The sequence below is a fragment of the Mobula birostris genome, chromosome 3, assembly GCF_030028105.1.
Source record: "Mobula birostris isolate sMobBir1 chromosome 3, sMobBir1.hap1, whole genome shotgun sequence".
Classification (NCBI taxonomy): domain Eukaryota; kingdom Metazoa; phylum Chordata; class Chondrichthyes; order Myliobatiformes; family Myliobatidae; genus Mobula; species Mobula birostris.
Window position 1 is genome coordinate 122,424,655 of NC_092372.1, and position 15,756 is coordinate 122,440,410.

Consider the following 15,756-nt stretch of genomic DNA (forward strand, 5'->3'; position numbering starts at 1 on the left):
AGTGGTGAGTAGAACAGCATCTCTGCACAACACATCGAACCTTGAAGTGGATGGGCTGCCACAGCAGAAGACCATAACGTGTTCCACTCCTGTGATCACTTTATATGGTACAAGAGGTATCTAATAAAGGGTCATTGAGTGCACGTTTAATCATTGTCTCAACCTCAAATACTTGTGCACAAGTTGTTTGAGATGAAAAGAGGCATAGACTGAGCAGACAACTAGAGACTTTACCCAGGGTGGACTAGGCTAATCGGGGGTGGGGGGGGGGCACGATTTTAAGGTGATTGGATGAAAGTCAGAGTTTAGTTTATCACACAGAGAGTGGTGGGTGCATGGGTCGGTGGTCGAGGCAGATACATTAAGGATATTTAAGAAACCCTCAGATAGGCACATGGATGATAGAAAAATGGAGGGCTTTCTAGGATAGAAGGGTTAGATTGATCTTAGAGTGGATTAAAAGGTCTGTACAAAATCGTGGACTGAATACTGTAATGTTCTATTTTATATATTCTAAGTGTCCTTTCTCCTTTGTGGATCTCCCTCAAAGTTCAAAGTACATTTATTATCAAAGCATATATAAATTATACAACCTTGAGACTCATCTCCTTACAGGCAGCAACAAAATGAGAAACCCGAAAGAACCCGTTAACAAACACCCAAAGTGCAGAGAAAGAGAGAGAAAAGAAGCACAAATCATGCAAAGAATGAAAACAAGAAACTGCATTCAGAATGAAAGTGAGTTCATAGACCGAAAGTCCAGAGCAGGCCCTCAGCCTCAGTGGCGTGGAGAGCGGAGCAAACATCGCAGAGCAGTGAGCTGGGTCTATTTAAAGTGTGGGTTAGTAGGTTCTTGATCAGTCATGGCGTCAAAGTTTACAGGGAAAGGGAGGAGAATGGGATTGAGAGGGATAATAAATCAACCATAATGGAATGGTGGAGCAGACTCAATGGACCGAGAATTCTGCTCCCTTGTCTCCAGGCTCTGAAACTTTTGAATTGGTCATACCACCTTTCTGTGTCTGTGCTCCTCACTTCACATTCTTGTACACTAAATTTCACACACCTGACAGAGTTCAGTCTACCTTCTCTCGGCAGAACAGTTTCAGGAAGCTGTCCGGGAAGGGAAGGGAGTTCTGCTGAACCACTGGTGCGGTCATGGCCAATGCCCAGCTCAGTTCTGGGTGGGATCTGAACAGCAATTGGAAAGGCTGTGAAATACTCAGCAGGTCAGCCAGGGTCTGCAGAAGGAGATGCACGGCTGAAGATTCTTTGATATAACTGGAGAAGTGAGAAGAAAACGGGTGTTAGGGAGGATGCAAAGGACGTGGATACAAGGTTAACTAGAACAATCCCTAAGACAAGGAATGTGAATGCAGATGTGATGTATCCATATTCAGAGATCGGAAACCAGAGGACCAGGGATCATCTAATCTCATTATCTCTCAGACTGGGCCCTCTGTAACACAATGAGCTGTTCTCTCACTGACCCCATCAGCCCTGAGGGACCTGCCTATAAGGAAGACACCAGTAAGTGTTTGTGATCCAGTACTGTGTTTGTGGAGGCTGGGGCAGGGTTTGGTGGCACAGTGTTGCTGGGACTGACTTTGCTCAGAGTGAGTTCAATGGCTTTAATTCACAACCCTTGTTATTGTGCCGGCTTGTTGTGTTCTGTGTGCTTCTGCCGAGCATTGTAGGCATGTTATGTTGTCAGCAGAATGTGTGGCGGCACTCGCGGGCGGCCCCTCAGCATGTCCCTAGGTTGTGTTGGCTGTAGACACAAACAACATATTCCACTGTATGTTTCAACGTACACTTGGGGGCCACCTTTTCAGTTTTCTCTTGAGTGCCCACTGAGTGTATGTTTGTGGTCTTCTGCTGCTGTAGTCCATCCACTTCGACTGGCGAGTTCTGTGTTCAGAGATGTTCTTCTGCACACCACTATTGTAACATGTGGTTACTTGAGCTACTGTCACCTTCCTGTCAGCTTGAACCTCTGGTCATTCTCCTCTGACCTCTCTCATTAACAAGGTGCTTTCATCCACAGAACTACCACTCACTGGATGGTTTTTGTTTCTCGCACCATTGTCTGTAAACTCTAGAGATTGTTGTGTGTCACAATCCCAGGAGATCAGCAGTTTCTGAGATACTCAAACCACCCCATCTGGCACCAGAAATCATTCATGGTCAAAGTCACTTGGATCACATTTCTTCTCCATGCTGACGTTTGGTCTAAACAACTACTGAACCTCCTGACCATGTCTGCATGCTTTTATGCATTGACTTCCTGCCACATGATTGTCTGAATAGATATTTGCATTAATTAGGTGTACCTAATAAAGTGGCCACAGTGTGTAGGGTAAATACGCAGCTCTTCCTGTAGGAGGTACAACTGAATCCTCACTGTCTCTGAAAGCTCCTGTACACCACTTGTACATTAAAAAATAAATTGAAATCCCGAATCTACTCAGTAACGATGCCATAATTCTGTGGTTATTAATTGTCTGACCAGTTTTTCTGCATTTCCGAAGTTCTTCGTTGGTTGTCAATTGCTCAGATTCACACTGAGGGCAAGCACAGCTCATATGTGTTGCAATCTATGCTGCATGTATCTGTGCTGTGTGTACAGAAGAGGTGAGGGAATTTTTATTGGCTTTCCTCCATTATGTCCTGTTTAAGTTTAGAGAAAATAAGAAGTCGGACATTTGATACATCCTTTAAACTTGAGCAAATCTGGGTCGGCTGGTGGTGCAACGACACCAGCGCCGGACCCAGGAGCGAAGGTTCCCGGGTTCGAAACCAGTCGGGTCTGCCCCCGAGTACGCTTTCCATCCGTGCCGGGTTGAGTGTCAAGATCGCAACTCGACCTCGTAAACTAAAGGGAAAAATACTGCAAAAATGTCTGTGTGAGAAGTGGCGTGGCACACAGTCTCTCTGTCTCTCGCTTTGCGCCTTGTAAGAAGCCATGAAAAAGACATCATCACAGACGCACGCACGGACATGCAGACATGCAGGCACACGCCAAAAAAAAAATTGAGCAAATCTGGGGACCTTTTATTCAATATTTTCATTTAATTTGATTTATTGCACTTCCAATTCTTTTTTTTTTGAAGTTTTTGATTTGATCAGAAAGTTTTTCTTTTTGTTTGATCGTATCCTCAGAATGGACTGCCCAGTCCCTTTTTTTTGTATAGTGTAGTGGGGTTTTTTTCTTCATTTAAAGTCCAAAGTTTTGTTTTTCCTCTTTATGAACTGATAAGAGGAGAATTGCTGTTTTCTTTTTTATATATTATATACTAGCTTAACACTCTGTGGTTAAGGCGTCGGTCTAGTGACCTGAAGGTCGCTAGTTCCAGCCGCAGCTGAGGCGGTGTGTTGTGTCCTTGAGCAAGGTACTTAATCACACATTGCTCTGTGGCAACACCGGTGCCAAGCTGTATGGGTCCTAATGCCCTTCCCTTGGACAACATTGGTGGTGTGGAGAGGGGAGACTTGCAGCATGGGCAACTGCCAGTCTTCCATACAACCTTGCCCAGGCCTGCGCCCTGGAAACCTTCCAAGGCGCAAATCCATGGTCTTATGAGACTAACGGATGCCTAAAAAACACTATGTATAATGTTGATAATGTCTATATCAATCTCAGTTGGTATTGTTATTGATATATATATATCTGAGATAATTCTCCTCTTGTTTGTATTTATGTTCCTTTTAAATCAATAAAAAGATTAATAAAGAAAGAAAAAGAGGGAGTTGAGCGTGGATCACAGCTGCTGGGAAGTCAGCCGATTTCTGACTCCGGTCTCTGCTGTAACATCAGTCCTGTCTAACTAATCCTGACCGACATCAGTCCTGTCTAACTAACCCTGACCAGCACCGGTCCTGTCTAACTAATCCTGACCGACATCAGTCCTGTCTAACTAACCCTGACCAGCACCGGTCCTGTCTAACTAACCCTGACCAGCACCGGTCCTGTCTAACTAATCCTGACCGACATCAGTCCTGTCTAACTAACCCTGACCAGCACCGGTCCTGTCTAACTAACCCTGACCAGCACCGGTCCTGTCTAACTAATCCTGACCAGCACCGGTCCTGTCTAACTAATCCTGACCGACATCAGTCCTGTCTAACTAACCCTGACCAGCACCGGTCCTGTCTAACTAACCCTGACCAGCACCGGTCCTGTCTAACTAATCCTGACCGACATCAGTCCTGTCTAACTAACCCTGACCAGCACCGGTCCTGTCTAACTAACCCTGACCAGCACCGGTCCTGTCTAACTAATCCTGACCAGCACCGGTCCTGTCTAACTAATCCTGACCGACATCAGTCCTGTCTAACTAACCCTGACCAGCACCGGTCCTGTCTAACTAACCCTGACCAGCACCGGTCCTGTCTAACTAACCCTGACCGACATCAGTCCTGTCTAACTAACCCTGACCGACATCAGTCCTGTCTAACTAACCCTGACCAGCACCGGTCCTGTCTAACTAACCCTGACCGACATCAGTCCTGTCTAACTAACCCTGACCAGCACCGGTCCTGTCTAACTAACCCTGACCGACATCAGTCCTGTCTAACTAATCCTGACCAGCACTAGTCCTGTCTAACTAATCCTGACCAGCATCAGTCCTGTCTAACTAACCCTGACCAGCACCGGTCCTGTCTAACTAACCCTGACCGACATCAGTCCTGTCTAACTAACCCTGACCAGCACCGGTCCTGTCTAACTAATCCTGACCGACATCAGTCCTGTCTAACTAACCCTGACCGACATCAGTCCTGTCTAACTAATCCTGACCAGCACTAGTCCTGTCTAACTAACCTTGACCAGCATCAGTCCTGTCTAACTAATCCTGACCATCACCAGTCCTGTTTCAACACAACACAGGAGTTCTATTTGAACTCTTCTAGTTCACATGCAACACATTGTCTCATTGTCAGTAGTCATGTCCCAGATGTTCTGACCATCCACCAGTCTGGGTCTTCTCCATTTGTACAGGGTTCTTGCTCCTTGCTCTGTCCTGCTTTACCAACATTTATTCCCTGTCTCTGCGATCAATTATCTTACAAGGAATGAGCCCTTCATGGAGACACAAGGGAGACTTTCAGATACTGGAATCACAAAGCACTGGAGGAACTCATTGGATCAGGCAGCATATGCAGATGAAAGAGGCCACCAACTTTTCAGTTCAAGATGCTTCTTCAGGACTCTTGATGCTTGGTCTTCCCTGCAGAGTAATGGTACTAAACCCACCCATCACCAGTATCTTGGGCAACATACACAAAATGCTGGAGGAACCCAGCTGGTCAGGTCAGGCAGCATCTAGGAAATGAATAAACAGTCAACGTTTCAGACCGAGACCCTCAAGAGTCTGATGACAGCCCTTGGCCAGAAACATCAACTGTTTATTCCCCTCCATGTTCTGCTGACTTTCTGCACCAACTTGCTCTGGACTTCCAGTGTTTGCAGAATCTCTTGTGTTTATCAGTATCTTGAGTTGCCTCCCAGGACCTCACTGAGGAGTGCGATAGAACAGAGGGATCTGGAGATACGGGTCCATAATGCCTTAAAAATGGTGTCACAGGTACATAGGGTCATAAAGAGAGTTTATCTAATATAAACGGACATTCACAAAACAACTTAAACTGCCTTAGTTAATAAAACAAAACTCAGAACATACAATGTAACATTATAGTACAGTTTGGCTAGCAATATTGTGCCAATCTTTTAACCTATTCCAAGATCAATCTAACCCTTCCCTCCCACGTAGCTCTCCATTTTTCTATCATCCATATGCCTATCTAAGAGTTTCTGAAATATCCCTAATGTATCAGCCTCTAGCACCACCCCGGCAGGGCATTCCACACACCCACCGCTCTCTGTGTAAAAAAACACCTCTGACATCCCCCCTATACTTTCCTCCAATCCCCTTAAAATTACGCCCCATCATATTAGCCATTTCCACCCTGGGTAAATGTCTCTGGCTGTCCACTCAATCTATGCCTCTTGTACACCTTTATCAAGTCATCTCTCATCCTCCTTCATTCCAAAGAGAAAAGCCCCAGCTCACTCAATCTGTGAAGGAAAGGGAAAAAAAACTAATAAGTAATCTAAACATGAAGGTCTGATTATACATTTGTATATTTACTGCCTATTTGTGCTGGGAATCCCCACTTAAGTAAATGGGGACTTTGAGCGCGCACTTTGGAGTAGACTGACAGAATTGAGCAGAATGCGGTGAGTCCCAGTGTGATCAGACCACACCTTTGGCTTCTGTGTGAGCTGCGACATGGAGCTCATCCCAGATCTGCAGCCAGCACGCCCAGCTCTGAGATCACTTGCCTGTGAGAGGCAGATTGCCTCCACCTCACGTCGGTGCTCTGCAGAGGGCAGGCTGAAGCACTTGCCAGCTTCCTGTTACATAAATGCCGAACAGATCCTCAAGGGATGATCAGCACTGCCTTGCAGAGGAGATATTGGTGTTTCACAGTGTGATTGAATTAACTATTGGCCGTGCTGCCAGAGAGTAGACTGATTGTTGTCAATATATACTCAGTGGCCACTTTATTAATAACCTCTTGTACCACTGAGTGTACGTTCATGGTCTTCTGCTGTTGTAGCCCTTCCATTTCATGTGTTGTGTGTTCAGACATGCTCTTCTGCACACCGCTGTTGTAACACATGGTTATTTGAGTTACTATCACCTTCCTGCTAGCTTGAACCAGTCTGGACATTCTCCTCCGATCTGTCTCATGAACGAGGTGTTTTCAACCACAGAACGGCTGCTCACTGGATTTTTTTTTGTTTGTCGTATCATACTCTGTAAACTCTAGAGACTGTTGTGCATGAAAATCCCTGGAGATCAGCAGTTTGAGATACTCAAACCATCAGAATCCTGCCGCCACCACCCCCCCTTGGCTCCTTAACTTCAAAGTTAAAAGTAAATTTATTATCAATATACATATATACATCCCTGGCATTCATTTTCTTGTGGGCATACTCTATGAATCCAATAACCATAATAGAACCAATGAAAGGCAGCACTAACAGGGTGACAACCACAGTGCAAAAGACAGCAAACTGCAAATACAAAAAGAAAGTAATAATAATAAAAAAGCAATAAATATCAAGAACTTGAAATGAAGAGTCCTTGAAAGTGAGCCCATTGGTTGTGGGAACAATTCAATGATGGGGCAAGTGAAGTTGAACGAAGTTTTCCCCTTTGGTTCAAGAACCTGATGGTTGAGGGTTAATAACTGCTCTTGAATCTGGTGGTGTGGGTCCTGAGGCTCCTGTACCTTCTTGTTGATGGCCACAGCAAGAAGAGAGCATGTCCTGGGTGGTGGGTGTCCCTGTTGAGGGGATCTTTTAGAAACATACAAAATTTTGAAAGGGATAGATAAGATAGAAGTAGGAAAGTTGTTTCCATTGGTAGGTGAGACTAGAACTAGGGGACATTGCCTCAAGATTCAGGGGGGAAGATTTAGGACGGAGATGAGGAGAAACTGTTTTTCTCAGAGAGTGGTGAATCTGTAGAATTCTCTGCCCAGGGAAGCAGTTGAGGCTTCTTCACTAAATATATTTAAGATACAGTTAGATAGATTTTTACATAGTAGGGGAATTAAGGGTTATGGGAAAAAGGCAGGTAGATGGAGCTGAGTTTACGGACAGATCAGCCATGATCTTATTGAATGGCAGGGCAGGCTCGATGGGCCAGATGGCCTACTCCTGCTCCTATTTCTCATGTTCTTATGTTCTTCTGATGGATGCTGCTTTCCCGTGACAATGTTCTGTGTAGATGTGCTCAGTGGAGGGGAGAGCTTTACCCGTGACGGACTGGGCCGTATCCACTACTTTTTGTAGGATTTTCTGTTCGAAGGCATTGGTGTTTTCACACCTGGCTGTGATGCAGCCAGTCAATATAGTCTCCACTTCACATCTATAGAAGTTGTCTGTACTGTATGGCTCTACCTAATAAAGTGGTCACTGAGTTCATGGTCAAAGTCACTTCGATCACATTTCTTCCTCACTCTGATGTTTGGTCTGAACAACAACTGACCATCTTGACCATGCCCGCATGCTTTTCTGCATTGAGTTCTGCTGCATGATTGGCTGATTAGATATTTGCAATAAGGAGCAGGTGTACCTCAGAAAGTATGTGTTCCTATCCATGCTTTTACCACCTGAATGTGAGCACGTGGGTCACTACAGTTATACAGCTTAGGTCAGTTCGAGGTGAAAACCTGCCGTGAGAACACAGATGAGCAGGACCTCTGACGCATGGGTGCAAAAAGCCCCTACTCGTCACTGTTCCGCACGTCCATGGCGCCTGCCTGTCAGAATGTCCTTGTTGAATGTGCCATATAGGCCAAGATACCGCAGGTCAGCTGTAACCAGTTTAGACCAGTTTTTGGGCCCCTTACCTAAGAAAGGATGTGCTGGCATACGAGAGGACCAAAAGGAGGTTCAGGAGAATGATCCTGGGAGTGAAAGGGTTAATTATGAGGAGCATTTGATAGCTCTGGGCCTGTACTCACTGGAGTTTAGAAGACTGAGGGGGAATCTCTTTGAGCCTATCGAATATTTGAAGGTCAAGTTAGGTTCCCTGAGGGGGGTGGGGTGAATATGTGGAATTTGTTGCCACAGATAACTGTGGAGGCCAAGTCATTGGGTAATGTTAAAGCGGAGGTTGATTGGTTCTTGGTTAACACACACAAAATGCTAAAGGAACTCAGCAGGGCAGGCAGCATCTATGGGTGGGAATGAAGAGTCAATGTTTTAGGCCGAGGTGCTTCACCAGGAGTGGTTCGTGACTAGTAAATGTGTCAAAGAATACGGGGAGAAGGCAGGAGAATGGGGTTGGGGGAAAAAATAAATCAGCCACGATTCAATGGCAGAGCAGTTTCGATGGGCCAAATGGCCTAATTCTCTTCCTATCCCTTACAGTCTAAACACGTGTCAAGAGACCAATCCAGAAAGAGAAGTAATTATCTAGAAAGTAAAGGTTACGTGCTGCATCCCGTTAGATGGAGGGGAGTGAGGTATTGATTCGGAGTCTGTGTGTCACTGATTACTTCTCTGCCTGGACTCTACCCTTACGTGGCGTTTGGCAGTGTACCGCAAGAGCTGGTCGCTGCATACTCTAACGTTGACTGTGCTATTGCTGTACGACAGAAATACCGCCATCCCTCTGGAGTAAAGCTGATGTGGCACAGTGGCTGAAATGGGCGGAGAGAGAGTATTCACTGCATTCCATCGAAGACAGCAAGTTCGAAATGAATGGAAAGGCCCTTTGCCTGCTGACCAAGGACGACTTCCGATACCGCTCTCCCAGCGCAGGTAGGAATGGTGGGATAGCTATGACACAAACCTTTGATGTAGCCTGTAAGCGTGGGAACGGCCAGGACTTCTCAGGACCGTGGGGGTAATCAGTTCGCGGGACAACAGCAATAAGTGTGGACGCAGAAAAGCAGAACTACAAATTATCCTGCATGCCTTCTGCATTACCTAGGGTGCTCCAGCTTCCTTCCACATCACAAAGATGTGCAGGTAGGTTTGTTAACTGCCCATTCTCAATTCCTCTTGTGTGGATGTCAGCGCTGGAATTTAGTTGGGGTGGAGGAGGGAGTTAAGTACAAGGATGTACACACTGTGGCCACTTTATTAGTGACCTCCTGGACCTATTAAAATGGCCACTTTATGTGTGTTCGTGGTCTTTCGCAGCTGTAGCCTGTCAATTTCAAGATTCGACAAGTTGTGCGTTCAGAGATGCTCTTCTGCACACCTCTGTTGTAACACATGGTTGCTTGAGTCACTCCTGTCCGCTTGAACCAGTCTGGCCATTCTCCTCTGACAGCTTTCATTAACAAGATGTTTTCACCCTCAGAACTGCTGCTCACTGGATGTTTTTTGGACTATTTTTGTAAATTGTTGTGTGTGAAATCCCAGGATATCGTCACTTTCTGAGGTACTCAAACCACCCCATCTGGCACCAATAATCATTCCATGGTTAAAATCACTTAGATCCCATTTCTTCCCCATTCTGATGTTTGGTTTGAACAACAACTGAACCTCTTGACCATGTCTGCATGCTTTTAGGCATTGAGTTGCTACCGCATGATTGGCTGACTAGATATGTACATTAACGAGCAGGTGTGCAGGTGTACCTCATGAAATGACCGCTGAGTGTGGACCAGGACAGCTCAGTGCAGGCCCTTTGACAATGAGCACCATGTAATATTAAACTAATCCCTTCTGCCTGCACATGATCCAGCGGAAGACACCAGAGGTCCATTGGGGATCGGTGGTGGAGAGGGCCAGTTGCTTTAGATTCCTCGGCGTTATCACGGGTGGTTGTCTCCAGGGTCCAGCATGTAGATGCCATTACAAAGAAAGCACAGCAGCACCTCTGCTTCCTTCAGGCTTTGTGTAGCTGCGGCATCTAAAACTTTGGCAGACTTTTATAGATTCACGGCGGAGAGTATCCGGACTGGTTGCATCACGGCCTGGTATGGAAACACCAATGCCCAGGAACAGTCAAACAAAGAGTAGTGAGTACAGCCTGGTCTATCACAGGTAAAGCCCTCCCCATCTGTGAGCTCACCTGGTCCCTCAGCACCAGCTCCATAGCAAAGAAAGCCCAGCAGCGTCTCTACTTTCTGCAAAGGCTGAGAAAAGTCCATCTCCCACCCCCCATCCTCACCACATTCTACAGAGGTTGTATTGAGAGCATCCTGAGCAGCTGCATCACTGCCTGGTTCAGAAATTGCACCATCTCGTAAAGCAAGACCTGCAGCTTATAGTGAGGTCAGCTGAGAAGATCATCGGGGTCTGTCTTCCCACCATTAGAGACATTTACACCACACGCTGCATCCGCAAAGTAAACAGCATTATGAAGGACCCCACACACCCCTCATACAAATTCTTCTCCCTCCTGCCATCTGGCAAAAGGCACCGAAGCATTCGGGCTCTCACGACCAGACCATGTAACAGTTTCTTCCCCCAAGTCATCAGACTCCTCAATACCCAGAGTCTAGACTGACACCAACCTACTGCCCTCTACTGTGCCTATTGTCTTGTTTATCATTTGTTGTAATGCCTGCACTGTTTTGTGCACTTTATGCAGTCCTGGGTAGGTCTGTAGTCTAGTGTAGTTTTGTATTGTTTTACGTAGTTCAGTGTAGTTTTTGTATTGCTTCATGTAGCACCATAGTCCTGAAAAACATTGTCTGGTTTTTACTGATTGTACCAGCAGTTATGGTCGAAATGACGATAAAAAGTGACTTGACCTGACTTGACTTGATTTAGAGAGGGCATGACCTCAAGAAGGCAGCATTCATCAACAAGGACCCCCACCACCCAGGCCATGCTCGCAGGAGGTTCGGAAAGCTTGGGTTCCACACCACCAGGTTCAGGAAAGGCTATTACCCCTCAATCATCAGGCTCCTGAACCGGAGCGGATAACTCCACTCACCCCAACACTGAACTGATTCCACAAACTACAGACTCACTTAAAGGGCTCAGCAACTCACATTCTCAGTGTTATTTATTTATTTGGACATGTTGTGTTCTTCTGCATGTTGGTGTTTGTCAGTCCTTGTCGGTTTATTTATAGTTTTTCATAAATTCCACTGTATTTCTTTTCTCCTTGTAAATGCCCGCAAGAAAATGAACCTCAGCATTGTATATGGTTGCACATAGGTCCGTTGATAATAAATTTACTTCCCTGCATACTCACATAACAATTTATTCATTTAGAGGTTCAGAGGTGCAGGCCATTCTGGCCCTTTGAACCATACTGTCCTGCAACCCCCAATCACAGGACAAATTACAATGAGCAATTAACCCACTAACCAGTGAGAAGAGGGTGATAGGGTGGGGTCCTTAACAACAGTTGCTGCCTTCTTAAGGCATCACCTTTTGAGGATACCCATGCTGGAGCTGGCAGAGTTACAACTTCCTGTAGCTCGTCTCGATCCTGTGCAGTGGTCCCTCCACAATAGCTGTCACTATGGAGAGGAGCTGGGCGGAAACCAGAGTGTCATGTGATCACAGGGGGAGTTTGGAAAACTCCCACACGTGAATCTCAGCCAGGGGCTAGCACTGGTCAGGGTTGTGGGCCAACTATGGTGTCGCATCACATGAGGGGGAGCTAACGTCAGTCTTTCTGTAAGAAGAGCCCTGAACACCCAACACCAGTAGCCTGAGAAGTTCAGTCTGGCGATTGCCATGCTTTCAACAGTGGACATCTGGAGGAGGTCAAGCCTCAGGAAGAATGGGCATCCATCATGAAGGATCTCCATCACCCAGGACATGGCCTCTTCTTATTACTACCATCAGGGAGGAGCTACAGGAGTCTGAAGACACACGTTGAACATTTTAGGGAAGGCTTCAACCCTCCACCATCAGAGGAGGGAGGGAGAGGCGGAGGAGGAAGAAAGGATGGCTCCTTTGCCACAGTTGACCATGAGGTGGTAAAAGCAGAAATGCTTCCACTACCCAAATCGCTGGAGGTTTGTCAGTGGAAGGAGATCCACCCTGTAGCTCTGGGTGCTCACTGGGATCGGTGGTGTTTTGTCCATTAGAGCTTAAGTGTCAACGTTCAAAGTATATTTATTATCAGCTACATATATGTCACCACATATTACCCTGAAATTCATTATTTAGCAGGCATTCACAATAGAGCAAAGAAATTCAATAGAATCAATGAAAAACTGCACATAAACAAAAACTGATGAGCAACAAATGTGCAAAAGAAAACAAACTATGCAAATACAAATAAAAACAAATAATAATAAGTAAATAAATACACTGAGAACATGAGTTGTAGAGTCCTTGAAAGTGAGTCTGTAGGTTGTGGAATCAGTTCAGTGTTGGGGTGAGAGAAGTTATCCACACTGGTTCAGGAGCCTCATAGTTGAAGGGTGATACCTGAACTTGGTGGTGTGGGACCTGAGGCGCCTATACCTCCTGCTCGAAGCCAGCAATGAGAAGACCATGAATGTTGGGGTCCTTGATGATAAATTCTGCTTTCTTGAGACAAAGGTCCTTGTAGATGTGCTCAGTGGTGGGGAGGGCATTTCCAGTGATGGACTGGGCTGTATTCACCATCTCCACAGACGCTCCCATTCCTGGGCATTGGTGTTGCCCTACCAGGCTAGGTTGATCTATCAATGAGCGGTCCTGGTTCAGAAAGGAGGGTTAGAACGTGTATGCTTGGCTCTACTTTCATTTGCAGGTTTACAAGAACAAGTTTTATCTTACCTCTGGCAAGTTGCAAACAAAGTACAAAGTTGGAAAAAACACAGAAATTCTTGCACACCATAACCTCTATATATTTAAATGGTTATTTACGTTATATACATGTATATAGTTAAATGGCAAAAACTTGACTTGACTTGACTCAGTGTCTTTTCTCTTTTTAGGAGATGTATTGTATGAAATACTTCAGAAGTTTAATCACAACAGGAGCTTTGCACAAAGGAATCCCTTCATGAACCCACCTGCAGGACAGGCAATGCACACCCCTCATGTAAATCTACACAGCAGCTTCGAAGGTATGATCAGTGGCATGAAGGCAAACAGGAGGGAGGAAAGGGACTTGATTTGCTGTTGATGTTTCGTTGCCCGCCGTGTTCCGTTCCATCGCGTTCTGTGTTTTTCTGCCGAGCATTACGGGCATGCCATGTTAGTGTAGTTTCAAAATGTGTGGCGACTCCTGTGGGCTGCCTTGTTTGGTTGTTAGCGCAAACAAAGCATTTCACTGTAGGTTTCGATGTAAGTGTGATAAATAAATCTGAATCTGAATTATTGCAACATGAAAAGATGCAAAGGTACAGCATTTCTTTGAACTTCTGGATGGTTTCTGCTTATGTTCAGTCGAAGGTCACTTATATCAGCCAGGTGTATGGTTCACTGCCCCTGTTACAGATGGGAAATGGGTATTGAGCCACACACATCCACAGGTTCATAGAACAGGAAACGCAGAGAGCTTGGATCTGTTCCGTGACAGGCAATACGTGCTCGAGGGCAGAAGATGTTACAATCATGTTCAGAAAGGGGACAAAGTTAATCACTCACATATTTCTGAGTCTTCAGCTCCAAACAAAACTTAGCACAGGGGAAATGAATAAATACGAAGACAATGGGAAAATAAATATGATATTGGAAAAGCTTAACAAATCCAACTCCATGTTCGATGGGGAGTATAGATATGTCTATACATTTGTGTAGAGGTGATAAGAGTGCACAGCCAGCACCATTTCCCTGGCTAATGGCTAATATGAGAGGACATCATTTTAAGGTGTTTGGAAGAAAGTATAAGAAGGGTGTCAGTGGTGGATGTGTGGAACGCACTGCCGGAGGTGGTGGTAGAGGCAAATACATTAGGAACATTTAAGAAACTATTAAATACACACATGTCACCTTTGAGGGAGAGAGTTCCAAAGACTGCAATCCTCAGAGGGCAAAGAAATTACCTCAACTCTGCAATCCATGGGCAACCTTCTATTTTACACAGTGGTGCAAAGTGACAATCCATGGGCAATTTCCTATTTTACACAGTGGTCCCATGTTCTCCCACAAAAGACAGCCACTCGACAGTTCTTGAAAGGTTACTGCTAATGCCTCCCCAATCTCTTCAGCCACTTATCTCAGAACCCTCAGGTGTAATCCATCTGGTACACATGACTTATCTACCTTCAGACCTTTCATCTTCTCAAGTGTATTAGCTATTAGTAATAGCTAATAACCTCAGTTCTGCCCCCTGACATTGAACTTCCACTCCTGTCTTTCACAAATGCAAAATGCATATTAGTTTTGTCTGCCATTTCTCTGTCCCTTATTACTACCTCTCTAGCATCATTTTCCAGTGGTCCCTTATCCACTTTTGTCTCTCTTTTGCTCTTTATATATTTGAAAAATCTTTTAGTTTTCTCTTTGATATTTGGCTGGCTTACCTTCATATTTCATCTTTTCCCTTCTGTGTTTTTTTAGTTTTTAAAAGCCTTCCAATCTTCTACCTCCCCACTAATGTTTGCTATATTAAGTGTCCTCTCATGTGCTGTCTTTGATTCCCTGTCAGCCAAGATTGCCTCATCCTCTCTTTAGAATGCTTCCTCATCTTTGGGATGCACAGAGCCTATAAAAAATATTCACCCACACCACCCCCACCCCCACGCCGGGAAGGTCGTGTTATATTGATATACAACATTGAATCACAGTGGATTTAATTTGGCTTTTTCTGGGACACTGATCACCAGAAAAAAACTCTTTTGTGTCAAAGTGAGAACAGATCTATATCTAAGTTAGTTACAAATGTAAAACATAAAATAATTGATTGCATAAGTATTCACCCTGTTCAAGTCAGTATTTAGTAGACTGTAAGTGTCCACAACCTCTCAATTGGATTGAGGTCTGGACTCCGAATTGGTCAGTCCAGAACATTGACTTTGCTGTTTCTAAGCCATTCCTGTGTAGCTTTGGCTTTATGCATGGGGTCATTGTCTTGTTGGAAAACAAATCTTCTCCCAAATCACAGTTCTCTTGCAGACTGCATCAGGTTTTCCTCCAGGATCTCCCTGTATTTTGCCGCATTCATTTTACCCTCTACCTTCACAAGCCTTCCAGGACCTGCTGCAGTGAAGCATCCCCACAGCATGATGCAGCCACTGCCATGCTTCACAGTAGTGATGGTGTGTTTTTGATGACGTGTGGTGTTCGGCTTACGCAAAACATAGTGTTTAGTCTGATGGTCA

At 45.2% G+C, this 15,756-nt stretch overlaps 1 protein-coding gene across 5 annotated transcripts in view; it reads left to right on the plus strand.

Annotated features, from left to right (window-relative positions):
- Positions 1–15,756, plus strand: part of etv7 (ETS variant transcription factor 7) — an 81,384-nt gene that overhangs the window by 24,824 nt on the left and 40,804 nt on the right. For 4 of the 5 annotated variants that reach the window (XR_011885394.1, XR_011885395.1, XR_011885397.1 and 1 more), the window contains 2 exons: positions 9,176–9,340; positions 13,426–13,557. Coding sequence is in view for 1 of the 5 variants with exons in the window: in XM_072253289.1 (XP_072109390.1) it covers positions 9,176–9,340; positions 13,426–13,557 (297 nt within the window). In the remaining 4 variants the exon portion in view is untranslated. The remainder of the gene's footprint in view (positions 1–9,175; positions 9,341–13,425; positions 13,558–15,756) is intronic. The other variant, XR_011885396.1, reaches the window with a different exon arrangement.